The 16,330-nt window shown below is 55.8% G+C and overlaps 1 protein-coding gene across 1 annotated transcript in view; it reads right to left on the bottom strand.

Annotated features, from left to right (window-relative positions):
* The window catches only part of NUP210 (nucleoporin 210), a 105,080-nt gene that overhangs the window by 61,650 nt on the left and 27,100 nt on the right, over positions 1-16,330 (bottom strand). Inside the window, exons 5-13 of the mRNA XM_082414049.1 lie at positions 15,471-15,621; positions 12,108-12,240; positions 7,252-7,410; positions 6,622-6,690; positions 4,956-5,062; positions 3,874-4,014; positions 2,845-2,982; positions 1,749-1,904; positions 42-240 (exon numbers count right to left, since the gene is read on the bottom strand). Of these exons, the coding sequence (XP_082270175.1) occupies positions 42-240; positions 1,749-1,904; positions 2,845-2,982; positions 3,874-4,014; positions 4,956-5,062; positions 6,622-6,690; positions 7,252-7,410; positions 12,108-12,240; positions 15,471-15,621 (1,253 nt within the window). The remainder of the gene's footprint in view (positions 1-41; positions 241-1,748; positions 1,905-2,844; positions 2,983-3,873; positions 4,015-4,955; positions 5,063-6,621; positions 6,691-7,251; positions 7,411-12,107; positions 12,241-15,470; positions 15,622-16,330) is intronic.

Raw genomic sequence — 16,330 nt, 5'->3', positions numbered from 1 at the left:
CCGACCCTGCCGTCCGGCGGCCGCTCACAGCGCTGCTTTACCTGGGAGCGGCTGGAACACGCCCTGGTTCTCCATCTCCACCGCCAAGTCGAAGTGGGAGCAGTCGCTCAGCGTGACCACCTCGTCAGCCCCACCGGGCATGAGGCCGTGGATCCTCAGGGGCAGCTCCAGGCTCTGGCCCGTGCTGGCCTCCACAGGGCACGGGGCGAACTCCATGCCGCTGGGCTCGATCACGTACACCTGGAGGACAGGGGCGTGCACGGTGGGCAGGCTCCTCGGAGGACGAACAGCCGCTGCTCCGCTCTCCTGATACCCTGTGTATGAGCACTGAGGACCCATCGGTGAGAAGCCTGAGCTTGGGGGACACGATGGTGTGTGCTGGGGGCGGGGAGACCTTCAGGACAGAGCCGTCAGGGAAGGCCTCCCTGGGAAGGTGCTGTAGGAGCTCAGACCTGGGAGCCATGTCAGAGGCAGCCAGACGAAGGTCTGGGAGGACGAGACGGTCCGTGCAAAGGTCCTGAGGCACATACGGCTCAGCGCGTTGGAGGGACATAAAGAAGGTGAGTGTGCAGGGTGAGAGAGGCGTCACCAGCAACAACAACACTAATACTTACACCACACAAAACTTCTCACACGCCAGGCCCTGTTCCAAGAACAGAATGAACTCATCCCATCCTCTCAGCCTCCTTGTTAAGAAGGTTCTGTTACCAACCTGTCTGCCTGATGAGGAACCTGGCACGGGAGGTTAAGAGCCTGCCCGGCTGGAGCACGGTGGTGTCTGGACCAGGCAGGCGGCCCTGGAAGCCAGGTTCTGACCACTACACACGCTCAGGAACTGTCCTCAGGCTCCGGGCTGAGCAGCCAGGTGAGAGGGGCACATTTACTGCGATAAAGAAGCTTGGGGGCAAGGGAGGGGGCAACCTGGTCACAGATTATCCAAATACTTGACAATTGTGCTGCAGCTAAGGGGTCTCAGTTACAACCCTCCTTACACGAGTTAGATGGGTCTTTAGGTAGGTGTGTGTGGATCGAAGTAAAAAGAGGAGAAAAACCTATACGTCAGTGTCCCAAACAGTGTAGGAGAAGGTTGGGGATGGACGCACTACATATGGAGCTTTCATTTCAGCCCTAAATGAGGTAATAAAACAGGCTGAGATCAGGGTCAGGCGGTCAGGAAAGAGCTGGGGTCCGGAGGCCACCAGGTGGGGCTGGCAGAGGCTCGGCTGCAGGTGGCCACTCCCACCTTCGGCCTTTGCTCAGTTGGTCCCATGTCACTTGGGACGAACACCAGGTATAGGGGTCCCGTGCAGGGACTCCCGACTTGGACCTGAACAGGAGTCAGAGGAAAGGACTGGGGCCAGTCTCTTGGAGTCTGGGCACTTTCCCTTCACTGTGAATTTACAACCCAACGCCCAGTGGCCCTTCCAACTTGGAGATTCATAGCTTTCAGGTTGGGGAAATCTTCTAGAATGACTCCTTTGAATACCTCGTGTCTCTGTGTCCTCTGGTCTCCCTTCCAGAGACCCGGCTGGTCCCATCCCTGCCTGGTGTGGGATGGGACAACCATCTCCCTGAATTGGCTGTGAGCTCAGGGGCAGGGCTGGACCTGACACCCGATGCCCTCACCACCACCACCAAAGCCGAGTGCAAGACCGAGGGCGAAAGGGTGTTTCTGAATTAAGCCTGAGGCTGGTTAAGACGGTGGCTGCAGACCCCCTGCCCGCGGCTGTCCTGGCCCAAGGTCTCACCTTCATCTCACCAAAATGTAGCGGGTTCTGCACATCATGTGCCTGGATCACACTGAGTCCAGTGTCACTGCCTGTGGTCATCACGCCCTTGACGGTGACCGTGGCAACCAGAGAGCTCGAGGAAGACCAGCTGAAGTTCCCACTCCCACCAAGGGCCTGGGGAGGGAAATATCATCAGGTCAGCCCACCTGCCTGTTCCTTGGTCCCTCTCTCTCTCACACGCAGTCGGCATTGCGCCACCACATGGTCACATGTGGCATCAGCCAACGTCTGGCTGGCACTGCCTCTGCCCCTCGCTCTCCCCATCCTGTCTCTTTCCGGTCCTCATATTCTGGGGACCTTGTGGCTGACACAAGCGTATACATATGCCCATGACAGTGGCCCCAGGACCCAGGGGCACCTCCCGAGCTCAGGCTGGAATGGGAAGACCCGCGCCCCAGAGCCGGGTACAGGACTCGGCTTCCCTGCCCCCTCCTGACATAGACCCCTGCCCGCTCCGAGTCATCTGCCGCGAAGTCAAGGACAGCCCAGAGGCTTTCAGACGAGGGGCCAAGAAGGTGACACACCTGAGTGAAGAGGCAGTGGATCCCAGTACACACACAGGACACCTGTCCTCACTGCCGTGAGACAGCAAGGACTGATGGGACGGGGCAGGCCACATGGGCTCTAGCCCCGACGAGCATCGGGCCCTGCCACTAACACCAGGTGGGCACGTGAACGTCAAAGACCAAGAACACCTTATATGTGACAGAGTTGGAGACGCCTTCCCCTCGAATTCCAAATTTTTCTCTAAAGATCTTTACACTGCTTCCGGAAAACAATAATTTTTTTACAAAAAGAAACACATGTGGAAGTTAAATGCGTGTTCAGAACTTTTTTTATCACGCTTTCTTTACTATTTTTCAAGGTTTTTTCCTAATTACCAAAATACACTGCTGTGATAGAAACCTCAGAAAATACAGAAAACATAAAGACTCTGATTTTGAATTCTCTCCTGACCACTAGAAGGTAATTATAACAGAAACAGAATGGACATAAAGTCCCAACCCCATGGAAACACCCAAAGGAATGCACCCAGACGGGGTCTCACGGTTACCTTTATCGTGTACTGGTAGGCGCCCGTCTTTGGTTGCCAGGGAAACGTCAAGATGCTTGGATAGAGGGTGATGGGGACGTGGATTTCCACCTCCTGCTGGTTCCACACAGGCACCCGCAACGTGTGGACACCTCCGTCCTGCAAGGGGGTGAGAGTGCCGTATGCCACCATGACAACCAGGTCAGCACTCAAGCAGGCCCCCGCCCCTCCCTGGGGACTGGTCCCCAGGGTAGACTTTTCAGTTGTGGGGGAGTGGGAAGGAGGATGCCAGGTACCCTGCGGCCTTCTCCATCTCCATGGAGACGGCTTTTGGTGGCTCTGTAACTGCCACTCAAATAAACGCTGCTTGACTGCATCCTCACAGCACCCCTGACGGGACGGATGTGGTTATCCCCACCTTACGGATGGGGAAATCTAGTCACGCGGCATGAAAGCAACTCGCCCAAAACCCCCAGAACAGAAGTGGTCACTTTGGTAGGAATCTCTGCCTGGCTCACAGGCCATTTCTGCCGCTGCCAGGTCCGGGAGAGGTTTGTGTGGGGTAGGAAGATAAGAACACCCACGCCAAGCTTCCAATCAGTAAAATCTGCTCCCACCGAAACTGACTGGCCTTTTAAATACAGGGGGAAATTTAAAAACTTTGAAGGATCCAAGCAGCCAAAACAGCCAAAGAGATGCTCGTGGGCCCTGGTCAGTGCACGGCTGGACACACGGGCCCAACACTGCTCCCAGCGAGGGTTTCTAGCCCCAGTCCCAGAGGTGCAGGCTCACTTTTACAGGGGCCAGCAAAGGGCAGAGGAAGAGGGGCTCTGGCCCAGCACAGGGACAGGGGACAGGGAAAGGCCAAACACCCTACCCCAGACACCACTGTGAGCCCAGACCAGGAGGGACCCCCCGCCCCGTGGTGCCCACGACAGCAGTGCACTCTTGGGGCCCCAACTCCCCCGGGCTCATGTCCAGCCTGGTTTGACATTTCCGTCTGCGAAGGTCCCGGGGTGGCAGGGGGGGCCGAGGGAGGCGCCAACTTGCCTGGTCCACCACGGAGGTGAGGGCGGCCTCGATGGCCGTCTGGCCCCTCTTTGTCGCCCTGACATGATGGTACGACCCGTTCTGGGAAGAAGCCAGAACCTCAAAGAACTCCGCAGGGAGCATGGTTTCAATGTGGATGTTCTGGAAAGTGAGGCAGGAAGGTGAGAGGAGCTTCCGGGACAACTCAGGAAAGAAGCTGTGTGGCCCCAAAACAGCAGCCAGGCCAGGCTGATGAACTACACAAAGCCCTGGATCTGAGCTCTGAGTGTTCTGGCCTCTGATCCCTCCCAGGCTGCCCTCCCCTCGTGACCCGAGGACCTGGCGCTCGCGAGCCCGAAGGCTACTGTCGGCTCTCAGACCCTGCGGTCCCAACAAGAAAACCACCAAACACAAAAAAGGACATCAAAAGCCCTTAGAGCTAATTTCACCCAAAATGGTGATCGACCGAGTCTTTGTCTAGTAACACAAGGAAGGCAGTGGCTTCTGCAGAGAGGCTGAAGGGGAACCTCGCCCCCTCCTTGAAACCTCAGACCCCATAAGGAAGGTCTGGAGATTCTCCTGATCCTGGGAATTTCTCACAAAGGACCAAACACGGCCGAGACTTCTTTCCACCTGCCCATTTGTGATGTTCTTTCCATAGCCAGGAAGCTACTGAGCTCGGCCTCAGTCAAGGGGCCTTCTGGACACGTTGCAGGTATTCCTGGCCCTGAGGCTCTGCAGGGCAGGGAAGGATGGACTCTCAGTGCTGTGAGGTCCCCGGGCTAATGAGAGGGGCAGGAGGGCAGCGGGCAGACGCCACCTCCGCGGCACTGCCTTTGTGACCCTGCTACCCGCGGCCTCCTCTCCCAGCTCCAGCCCTGTAGGAAGCGGGGCCTCTGGTGCAGACTCACAGGCTTACAGGCTCTTGAGACGCCCGAGGGGTCCCACGACAGTGTCTTCCATGGACACAGCAGCACCGCTAGGAAGCACCCCAACTCAGCCTGCCTGCTCAGGGCCCCCTGTGTTTGGGGGCTGCTCGCTGGGCAGCTGCTCAGGAGATGCACCCCACCCCCCAACTCCATCAGGCCCGAAGCGGGACTCACATCCGACAGGTAGACCTTGTTGCCGGACTTGTCAAGCACTTCGACGGTGATTTCGTACAGGCGGCCGGTCTCGAGCACCCACCTGCCACCAGGGTAGACTGTGAACCCTACGAAACAGGGAGGTGCAGAGCCTCAGCGCTGAGGCCACAGGGACCTGTGGCTGAGGGAGAGGATGGCACCAGGCCTGGTCAGCACCGGGGCCCCAAGGCCGCTCCTCTGCACTCCTCCGGGGAGGAACCAGCTGTGCGTGACGGTGAGATCCAATGCCCACATCAGGCCTGAGCCCTCAGAACCTGAGCTGACCTCAGATGCACCAGGACCAAACATTCCCCACTGGCTGCTCCAGGGCCCATTCAAACTTGACCCTGTCCACGGTGGCTCTGACCCACAGTGAGCCTACACTCTGAACCCACAGTAGGTCTACACTCTGAGTCCACTGTGAGTCTGTGCTCTGAATCTATGGTAGATCCATGCTCTGAATCCACAGTGAGTCTGCACTCTGAACCCACAGTAGATCTACGCTCTGAGTGCACAGTAGGTCTACACCCTGAATCCATAGTGAGTCTATAGCCTGAATCCACAGAGAGCCTACACCCTGAATCCACTGTGAGTCTACACTCTGAATCCACAGTGAGTCTACACCCTGAATCCACAGTAGGTCTACACTCTGAGCGCTCTCCCTGTGAGCCGGCCCTGCCCTCCCAGGCCTCCAGCTCTGTTCCCACACTCGATGCCGCCAGCTGCTGGCTGACCCCTGCAACGCCACGTGCTTCCCACCTCCAAGCCATCGCCTGAGCTGTGCCTCTGCCAGGATAATGAACCCGCACAAGAGCAGCTTCTGAGAAAACGCCTGCCTCAGGTACCATCTCCCAGAAGCCCTTCTGCTGCACTCACGTTTACTAACTCTTTACCACTGTCCTGTCACCGTCTGTTTGCAGTGGTCTCTCCCTGCAAAACCAAGCACAAGGCCCCCACTTCCCTCCTCCAGACTCCAGTGCCCCGCACGTGCCAGACAGACAGAAGGTACCAAGGATTCCGAGCGGATGGAGCTCCCAAGACACACAGGGCCACCTGCCCGAGGTCACCACATGCCAGCGTGCGTCTCACCCAACAGCAGCCTCACTCAGCAGCCAACAAGAGGACCAGGGGCCGCTGGGCATCAGCCAACAGCTCTCTCACTTGAACCACCTCAGGGCGCCCAACAGGTGAGGCGGCTTAGGCCCAGGTAACACGTGCGTCCAGACATCTTTCCAGGGGGCGTCTCTACAGCAGCTCCTGGGCCCTGGCTGTGCCCCTGCAGGTCCTCCGTGGCTGTGGACTCCTCCCCTCCTCTCTCGGCCTCAAGCCTCCCCCTCTTTTCCGCCAAGGCATCTTCCAAACGTCCATAGCCATGGTGAGGTCTGGGCAGAGCCCTCCCCCACTCTACCCTATCCTGTTTCTCTCCCTGCAGAGCTGGCCACCAGCCGACCTTGGTCTACCCTCTGCTTATTCTGTGCACAGACAGGGGAAGGGCTGGGGGGGCAGCCCCGGGAAAGGCAGGGTGGCACTGATGTCCCGGGCCTCCCCGCTGGCAGAGCTGGCCAGAGTGAAGCATTTCCTGGGGGGCTACTTTTATTTGACTTTTTAACTCCTGCAATCACAAACGACCCAGGATGCCCACACTCACCCAGGTACCCGGGTTCCACCACGTAGATGGTGCTATTGGGTAACCGGGAAGCGCCCTGCATGCGGATACCTGGATTCTGAATTAAGGAACAAATAAACCAGCTGGCAGGTGTCGGCTTGGCTCCCGTGGCTTCGTTATCATCAACATCACGTGGGGAAAAGAGGGGATGGGAAGGTCCCCGCCTGAGGCCACGCGCAGCACAGCCTTTTGCAGAATCAGCGGCCACAGGGCACTTCCTCCACTCCAAAAGGGGGCCCTCCGCAAGGACCCTGGAGACCACCCGGGGCATGCGAACAAGTTGGGGACACATGACAACCCACACGCTGGTGTGGAAACAGCCTCGGCCAGGCCCCTCAGATGAGACCAGAGAAGGTTCCAGAGGCGGGGTTGGGGCTCCTCTCCGGCCACCATCCCTCACCTCAAAACCTCTCCAGCAAGTCTCCCCAGAGGTGAGTGATTGCGCTCAGCTGGGGTGCGATTTTGGTCCTTTCTGATTTTCAGACCTTGAGGGAAAACGGGGCTATTTTTAGCCTCGCCAAGCTTTCAGGGAGAAAAGTGACTTGACTTCCAAACAGCACGTCTCCTGTGCAGGACACGCAGATGCGTGCGCGCTGCCCGGGAAAAGGATACTCCTGTGGCCGAGGACCAGGTTGCTCTGTCCCAGCTGCACCGCGGTGACCAACGATGTGTCCTGGGCCAAGACCGCCACGGGCCGGCCCGGGTCTCCCTCGGGGCCCCAGACGTTGTTCTGAAGCTGTAGCTCGTACTGATCGGAGGGCATTGAGAGTTCTGGCCACCCAGAAACAAAGAAGAACCAAGCGGGGAGAGAGAGCAAAGACAGGAAATGTTAAAAGTCAATGTCACCTCCCTCCCCCACCCCAATCCCTGGACCCTGCTGTCAGTACAGCTGCTTGATTTTTTTTTTTTTTTTTTGCTTAATTTTTTTTCAGTGCTTTAAATTTTAATATTATTCTCCATGCCTGTGGACAAAGCTGACACTCTCCATGGATTTTCAGAGGCAATCACTTTTTTGTGGATGCCATGAGCAGCTTTTTTTTTTTTTTTAAATTAAGCACAGCCTGTGACTCAAACTGCCAGCTGCTGGCAGGATACCAACATCAGACCCTTTTCTGTTCATCACGGAAGCAAGTGAACTCTGCTTCTGCAGGGAGGGGCCCAGGGTGGGGCTCACTGGACCTAGGGGTCCTCTGGGGGATTCCAAATAACCCACTCACTGTGCCTGCGTATGTGGCCCCGTTCCAGCCCTCTTGCATGAGAGAGGGACAGGATGCAGGGACCACAGACAGCTTCCCTGCTCAGCACTGGGTCCCAGGCAGGGGCTGCCATGGGAGGCGCCCAGGACAAGGACCCTGGAGGAGTTTCAGCTAGAACATCCTTCAAAACTCCCAGGAATTCTGAAAGGTGGGGGGGTCAACTTGCCCATCTCTTGTCCTAGGGTATCTGTTGTGTGTTCCAGTAAGTCCCCAAGAATTTGCCCTGGAACAGAGGGTTCTCAAAGTGTGTTCCCCGGACCATCAGCATCACCTGGGAAACTGCAAATAACTGGCCCCATCCCAGACCTGCTGAACCAAACTCGGGGGATGGGGGAGGAGGGGTGCGGGGGGGCAGCCAGCGCTCTGCGTTTGCACAGGCCCTGCAGGGGATTCTGACTCTTGCTGCAACTGAGAAGCCCCTCCAGTCCACACAACCCACTTCCTGGTCTCTAATGGGGAAGCCCAGCCATGCTGGGCTGAGACTCTTGTAGACGATGTACCCAGTGATCAGAGCACAGCAGCAGTGCATCAAGGATACACGTCATAATAAAATAATAAGGTAACGCCACTGCTCAGAGAGCGGCATTGCTCGGTGCTGCTTCAGGAGGCACTAGCGTCCTCCCTTGTTTAACATTCTGCAAATGAAAAAGGCCCTTCTAGGAAGTAAATAGACCGACTCTGGACGGATCTTGCACCACATGATGTAACCCTATTTACAAAGCCCGAAGGCGATGAAGAGGAGGGCTCGTCTGGCGGACCCCTTCGACACCTCTTGTATTGCAGGACCTCACTACTTCTCAGAGGCACTGAACAAGGAAGCCTTTGAGGACGTGAAAGGTCCCCGTCTGTCCACAGGCAGAGGAAGGCTGCTCCTGGGGCCCCAATCCAGCCCTGCCATCACCCGCTGAGGGTAACGGGTCACCCTGTAGGCTGCCCTCCCATGGCCAGGAGGCCCACGTTCTCCTAGGAGACCCGGTCTCTGACCCCTCCCGACCCTGGCTGACCCCCCAGATGTGCTTCTGATTGTCAGAACCCGCCACTCCCACCCCATGCAGGGTCCGGGGAGGACCATGGAGCTCCGGGGGCGGTGGGTCCGAGCCCAAGATGACAAGGAGCCCACTGCCCTGCCTCCGAGCCCAGCCCATCAGGCAGCCCAGCATGCACTCGCTCCGGGAGGCCACGGCTCAGGGTGCGATGGGTCCTTTACCAGCTGAGTCTTGGACGCAGGAACCCCTGTCCCACACCCGTCCTTTTTCCAACCTCAGCACAATTTATCCCAGTAATTTCCAGCATTCCCGTCACCCGGGTTCTTTTCAGACATCGATTCCCTCAGCCAGCTCGTCCTCCCCACATCTTGTTCTGTCTTATAGGTTGGTTACTGGGCCGGGTGCATCTGCAACGCCAGCACCAGGCACCAAGGAGCGAGGGGAGAAGGCTGTGCCCCCTCTCCGTGCTGGGAACGCTGCCCATGGCCTCACAGACACCCCTCCTCCAGGCCCCTCTCTTCCCTCGCCTGCCCCACTGGCGGGGGTGTCTGCAGGTCATCACTGGAGCTCCAGGCGGGAGGAACCCGGGCAGCCCCCTGACCACTGCAGCCCCCCAGCAGTGCCCACAGTACAGAGCAGGGACTCTGTAAACGGGCCCGAGAGAAAGGAAGCCACTACTTAACGGAAGGCAGGCAGACGTCGGGAAATAAAAATATGGAAGGCAAGAAGCAACATTACATTTTTAAGGAAGAAAGACTGAAAGAAAATATGAAGAACTAATTTGGGGTAACTGCCCTCTCACCTGTAATTCTCTGAACCTTCTGCGGGATGCCGTGCAAGACAGGGGCTTGCCAAAATTCATGTTCCCTGCAATGATGTCACCCCCTGACTTTCCTGTCTAGCAGCCAGTTAAAAATGACAGTGATGTGAATTGTATCTCAATTTTAAAAAAAACAAAAAAAACAACACAACCCATCAAAACAAATGCACAGTGAACTTCCACCCGGATGTCTTGTTCTCGGTGGACCTTTGCTGGCCCCTCCCCCATCTGTGCCCCCAGAGCATCTGTCTGGAATCCACTCCAGCCCTGTGGCACCCGATACCATCAGTCACGTAGGTGTGTTTATTTTTGGAGGCGCTTTCCATCTCATTATCACACAGATGCAAGAGAGGCAGCTTAACTACTTCCTGTCCGGGGGTATCTTTCATGTGCCCCATTCTTTGACTTCTACTGTAGGTCAGGGAGCAAACCCCGAAGTTCTCTGGGTGTCTTGGGATGTGCTGTCCATCTAGGCCATGCACCGAAGGGTGAGCTCTGCATCCCTCTTTATTAAATCCCCTCTAACCTCCCTGGTGGGGGCACAGCTCCCCGCCCTCATCTGCCCTCACAAAGGGGCCACCCGCCCTGCCCTGGGAGAACAGAAAGCCCTTCTTGTGCTCCTCTGGGGCCCAGGACCACTCGACCCTGCAGGAGTGATTAAGGCCAAGGACCCGACAGCTTTGTGACTATCAGGCATTCTGTGCCTCAGTTTCTTCGTCCGTAAAACAGGGTATTAATGAAATCCACCTCACAGAGTTGCTGGGTCATAATGTGAAAGGCACAACACTTAGGAAACGCTCACGACGGTCAGATGTTCCAGGCTGTCTCCATCAGGCCACAATGTGTTCGAGACAGTGCTCCGGTGGAGAGGGCATTTCTGAGAGGCCCCTGTGGGTGCCCTCTGGCCTTTCAACTCGTCTCCACTGCGTTCCGCCTGAGGACGCAGGGACAGGGTCCTGAAAACTCCACCGCTGAGCCATCTCCCCTTTAAGAGTCTCAGAAAGCCACACCCAGGTCCGTTCCTTTGCTTTTAGACTCTGCTTCCCTAAAGTCTTCGGTGCACGCCAGGCTCTGGCCAGGACCCCCAGCCCAGCTTCGTACACAACCCGCCTGCATGTTGACAGGTGCAAAAGAGCCGGACGCTGCACGCCCAGCACACGGGGACGCCTGGGACCCCCAGTCTACTGCCCTTCAGCAGGGCACCCCGTGTGGGAGAGAACCGGGCCTCGGGGCAGGAGGGGCCTGTCTTCGGCTCTGAGGCCTCCCCCGGGCTGCAGCGCCCTGCCACACAGTAATGACTGACCAGACCCACTGCCCTCAGACTTTCAGACCCAACTATGGACCAAGCCCAGGCTGCTCGGATGCTGAAGCACCTACACGCTTCTTAACTGATGCCCTGTATTACAGACAGAGCAGCCAGCAACCTGGGGGAAGCACCTGCCCAGACATGCGTCCAAGCGCTCGGGCCTAGAATGGGACACTCTTGTACCCGAGATACTAGATGACCTGTGCTCTGACCAAGAAATGTGTGTAAACTAAACAAAAAGATGATAACGATAATAATCCTTAGGAGGCTTGGTGCTGCATTAAGAACACTCACCACTGAAAATGCATCACATGTGCACGGCACTTTAGAATTTCCAGAAAAAATCCACGTCCATTAATTCATTCTGCCCTCAGCACAGGCAGAAAGGCCTCAAGGGCTCCAATAGAGAAACTGAGGCACAAAAGGGAGCAGTGTCTTGCCAAGGCTGCCCAGCAGTCAGAGGCAGACCCACTGGCAAAACCCAGTCCAACGTGAAGCTCATGGCTTCGGACATTCTTAAAGGGATTATAAACCCAAAAAGATGGAAAGCAGGGTCTCGAAGAGATATTTACACACCTATGTTCATAGTAGCACTATTTACAACAGCCAAGAGGTGGAAGCAAACCAAGTGTCCATCAGTGGCTGAGGGTCTAAAACGTGGTCTATACAGACGATGGAATGTTATTTGGCCATGAAAAGGAAGGACATTCTGACACCTGCTACAGCATGGATGAACCTTGAGGACATTCTGCTCAGTGAAATAAGCCAGACACAAAAGGACAAATATTACATGATTCCACTTATACGAGGTCCCGAGAACAGTCAGATTCATAGGAACAGAAAGTACAAGGGTGGTTGTCAGGGTCTGGGGAAGGGGGATGGGGAGTCAGTGTTTTATGGGCACAGGGTTTCAGTTTGGGAACATGAGAAAATTCTGGCGATGGATGGTGGTGATGGTTGCACGAAATGTGAATGTAATCAACGTCACTAAAATTAACACTTAAAAATAGTTAAAATGGTAAATTGTATATTATGCCTATTTCACCACGATAAAAAAGGGGAGCCGTTGCCATGAGTACCAAGCTGAGCTGGTGACCCACCTGTAATCTTTCCTTGCCTGATCTTCTGCACCTTGTAGCGGATGGATGTCCCCACCATGAGGTAGACGTCATAAGCTGGGTTCAGAAGGATGTTCTCCAAAATCAGCAGCCTGACCTCCGCGGGGCGGACGTTCTTAGCATGAGGAAGAGAGAAAAGGTGAGGTGGGCCCGGAGTAGGGGTCAGTGTGAGCAAGAGAAAGGTCTTTAGAACTTTTCAGTCTGTTCATGTGGGCACAGAGAGGTTAGGGTGAGAACACAAGGCAGCACCTTTGGACACCCCAGAACCCCAGGGGAGCCCTGTGGTACAGCAGGCAGCCATTTAGAGGTCATTGCCAAAGTATACCGAGCACATCACTTTACAGTATGTAGGTTGTAGCTCAATTTTAAATAGTAAGAAGTAAACAGAAAGAAAAGCGAGGAGCCAGGAGTGATGGCTATGGATACAGAGGCCACTAGGGGCCCAGGGGCTCCACCCACAAAAGCCCCAAAGGCTCGTGCTGGGGGCCGTACTCCTGCGTCCCACAGGACCGTGACGATTGGAGAGACTATTCTTGGCGGGACACCACCCTAGGGCACTGCACAGACAGCAGACGGACACACGCCGGGCTTTCTGAGAAAGAGGCTTATCTGCCTGTGCAGAGGGGCCCACAGACGGCTCTCAGGAACGGGGGCGGCAAGGGCACCGTCACAGCCCCTCTCCTCACTTGAGCGCGCCTGTTTCTTACAGAAAGGAGTATATACCCCCCTCTGGTGCACTGATTCTGGCAGCTGCTGCCAGAGAATGTGTCTCCATGCCCGTGTCTGGTGCCCAGCCGTGGGCTCTTGGGTCCCACAGGACCGCAACCAACGGAGAAAGAGTTCTTAATCAGCTACCAGCCCCAGGGCACAGCAGAGAAACCCGATCTTTCTGGAAAGAGGCCCATTAGCTAATCATCACGGCTGCACCTGAGGGGCGGCTTCTAGTTAAACACACATCTAAAGGCTGACAGTAAACCCTTCCTGAGGCCTTGGGGGTTGGGGAGACATACCTTCATGCCCTCCCTCTGCCCCACTCCAGAGCACCGGCATCTCTAGGAGGGTGGCTCTTATACGTGTCTAGGACCCCAGCTCTTACACCTGGTGCCCTGGGTTTCGTGGCTGCCGCCCAGGGGATGCCCCTGGATCACCTGGCCCTGGGGGCCCTTGCGCACCACAGGACCGTCAAATCAGAGACAGTGCTTGGGCTACGACCCCCGACACTGCACACACAGCTGACTGACACCCCCCCCAGCCATCAGGTGGAAGAGGCCTACCTGCAGGAAAGAGGCTTTGGCCTGGAGGGCAGGCTTCAGGGTTGTCATGTGTAGGGTCTACGGAGGGGCTCTCGGGGAACGTAGGCTGGGGACATTATCTTTGTACCCCCCCACTGCCTCACTACAGCTCATGCCGTCTCCCAGAAAGGAGCCTGCACCCTTGTCTGGAGCCCCGATTCTTGTGACTGCCGCCCAGGAGACACCCCCAGATCCCCTGGCTCTGGGGGCCAGGGAGGCTCTGCTCGCAACCCCAGAGGACTGTACATATGTGTGTCCTTTAAAAGCTGTCGTCTGGGGACTTCCCTGGTGGTCCAGTGGTAAAGAATCCACCTTCCAATGCAGGGGACGCGGGTTCGATCCCTGGTCAGGGAACTAAGATCCCACATGCCGCAGGGCAACTAAGCCTGTGTGCCTCAACTAGAGAGCCTGTGTGCCCAAAGTACAGAGCCCACGTGCTCTGAAACCCGCGCGCCACAACTAGAGAAGAGAAAACCCGCACGCCACAACGAGAGAGAAGCCTCTGCGCTGCAACGAAGACCCGACGTGGCCCAAAAATAAATAAATAAATAATAAGTTAAAATCTAAAAAAAAAAAAATTAATTAGAAAAAAAAAAAGCTGTTGTCTGAGAGTCTGGCTTCTAACCAGTCTGGATCTGGATCTAGGTGCTGACTGAGCTCCTCCCCTTCGGGACAGAGAAAGACAAATAACATATGGTCTCGCTTACATGTGGAATCTAAAAAACACAACAAAACACCCAAGCTCACAGACGCAGAGAACAGATTAGTGGTTGCCAAAAAGGGGGTGGGCAAAATGGGTGAAGAGGGTCAAAAAGTACCCACTTCCAGTTATAAAATAAATAAGGCCTGGGATGTCCTGTATAGCATGGGGACTATAATTAACATAACTGTATTGCACATTTGAAAGTTGCTAACGGCATAGGTCTTAAAAGTTGCCATCACAAAAAAAATATACTCTGTAACTACATATAGTGACAAATGTTAACTAGACTTATTATGATCATTCTGCAATATATACAAATATAGAATCATTATGTTGTACACCTGAAACTACTATAATGTTGTATGTCAACTATACCTCAACAGAAAAAACCCAATAAGTTAAATAGTATCTCTGATACATTAAAAAGAAAAAACCACCACACAGAGCACCTACCTTGGGCCGGGCTCTGAGGTGGGTGCTTTCCACAGGCAGGACAAGGCCGCCTTTGCAGCTCAGCGGGGGCCCGGTCCCAGCCCAACCCTGTGCCCCCATGGGGCCCAGGACACAAGGAGACAAACTTCCCAAATACTAACTGTAATCCCAGGCACGTTGCAGGACTGCCCCGGACGTGGCTGCCTCATGTTTCCAAAACCCTCCAGGATTCCCAAACTACGGCTAAACCGCTGAAGAGAGCGAATTCTCATCTGTCACTTTAGAAGTTAATCAGCAGATGTACCGCAAACTTCCTGCATGGGCTCCAGGAAGCAGGCAAACAAGAGGAAGACCCCAGGTCTGCAGCTCAAAAGGAGGCCCAGGCAGGGCAGACCTGAGCCCACAAGAACCAGGAAGGAACCAGGCCTTGGCTAAACCCACTTCTCGCTGTCCTTTCTGCCCCTGCCCCACCTCTACTCCCAAAATGGGGCTTTGATGGAGAAGCAGGTGCTGGTGAGGCCAGAAGACGTGGCGGGGGGGTGGTCCGGAGTCCGAGCCCTCCACACGTGGGACCAGGCAACCAGTGTCAGGGCTCAAGGTGGGGCACAGGGTGAAATGGTTGGAGGACCCTGGGACTTCCAAATGCTCGGATGTGTCTCTACAGCAGGACTGGGGAGCTCACTGAAGATAAGCTAGTTGATGCCAACCCCACTGCTTCCGGACCTCCCTGGAAATTGAGGCGAGAAGATGCCTTGTGACTGCAGAGGTGGCGGCTCTGGTGCCCCGGCCACCTGTTCCTAAGCCGTGGCTCACACCAGACACCGTTCGCGGTAGGGCATCTCCTCTCTGCTACTAAATATGTGAGGGAACCAGTCGTCCAGATCCCGCCCTGGAGCGCAGGTGCCCACGTGCGCCCACCTTGTACACGGCCTCCTGGATGCGTGCCTTCAGCTTGGAACTCCCCGTCTTCATCCCGGACACCAAGATGGTGTCCCCCTGCTTGGCCGCCTTCTCCATCTCTGAGATGTAGGAGGGAGGGATGTACGTGGACTCCAAAAAAGTCAGGATGCTGGAAAAGGAACGTGCGGTCAGACCTGATGCGTGGAACCCAGGAACCTCACACACTCACTCTCCGAAGCTCCTCTGCGTGGTGCCAGACCCCGTGTAAGTGGTGCTGACCTAGTCGGTGCTGCCTAGAAACCTGTCCCTGAAATGTCCTACATCAGAATTGCCAACGTCCCTGTGAAACAGGCAGATTCTTGGCCCCGGCCCGGCCCTTGGTCTGCACGAAACGTGGGGATCTGCATTTTATAAAAACCCCAATGTGATTATGATAAAAGGCAGGCACTGAAATTTGAAGACCGCCCACTTAGTCGAAATGTTTTGGTCTCACAGACATGAAAGGTGAGGCTCACGGAAGCTGAGAGCAGGCCCAGGACCACAGGCCCAGCCAGGGCTCTCCAGGGCTCCCCACGCGTCCCAGCCCCCTTCCTTGGCCAGCTCCTGCATCTGGGAAATGGTTCAATGACCACGCCCTCAAGTGTTCGGAATAGGGAATCACATCAAGTCCTACCTTCCCTGGGGTTAGGCTGTGGGGAGAAGGGAGGGGTGGGACCCCCAGAGCACGGGCTGGTAAGCGGGGCCAGCCTGAGTCTCTCCCTGGCAGCCTGCGGTTTACAGATAAGCCCCCCGTTCCACCCGAATGAGAGCAGTCAGTTGGACACGCTTTCATTCTCCCCAAGATCTGCCGGGTGCTATACTACGCAGTGATTTATTTC

This window comes from Balaenoptera physalus (genome assembly GCF_965194825.1).
Source record: "Balaenoptera physalus genome assembly, chromosome: 11".
Lineage (NCBI taxonomy): Eukaryota > Metazoa > Chordata > Mammalia > Artiodactyla > Balaenopteridae > Balaenoptera > Balaenoptera physalus.
This window is presented reverse-complemented; position numbering and strand designations above follow the sequence as displayed.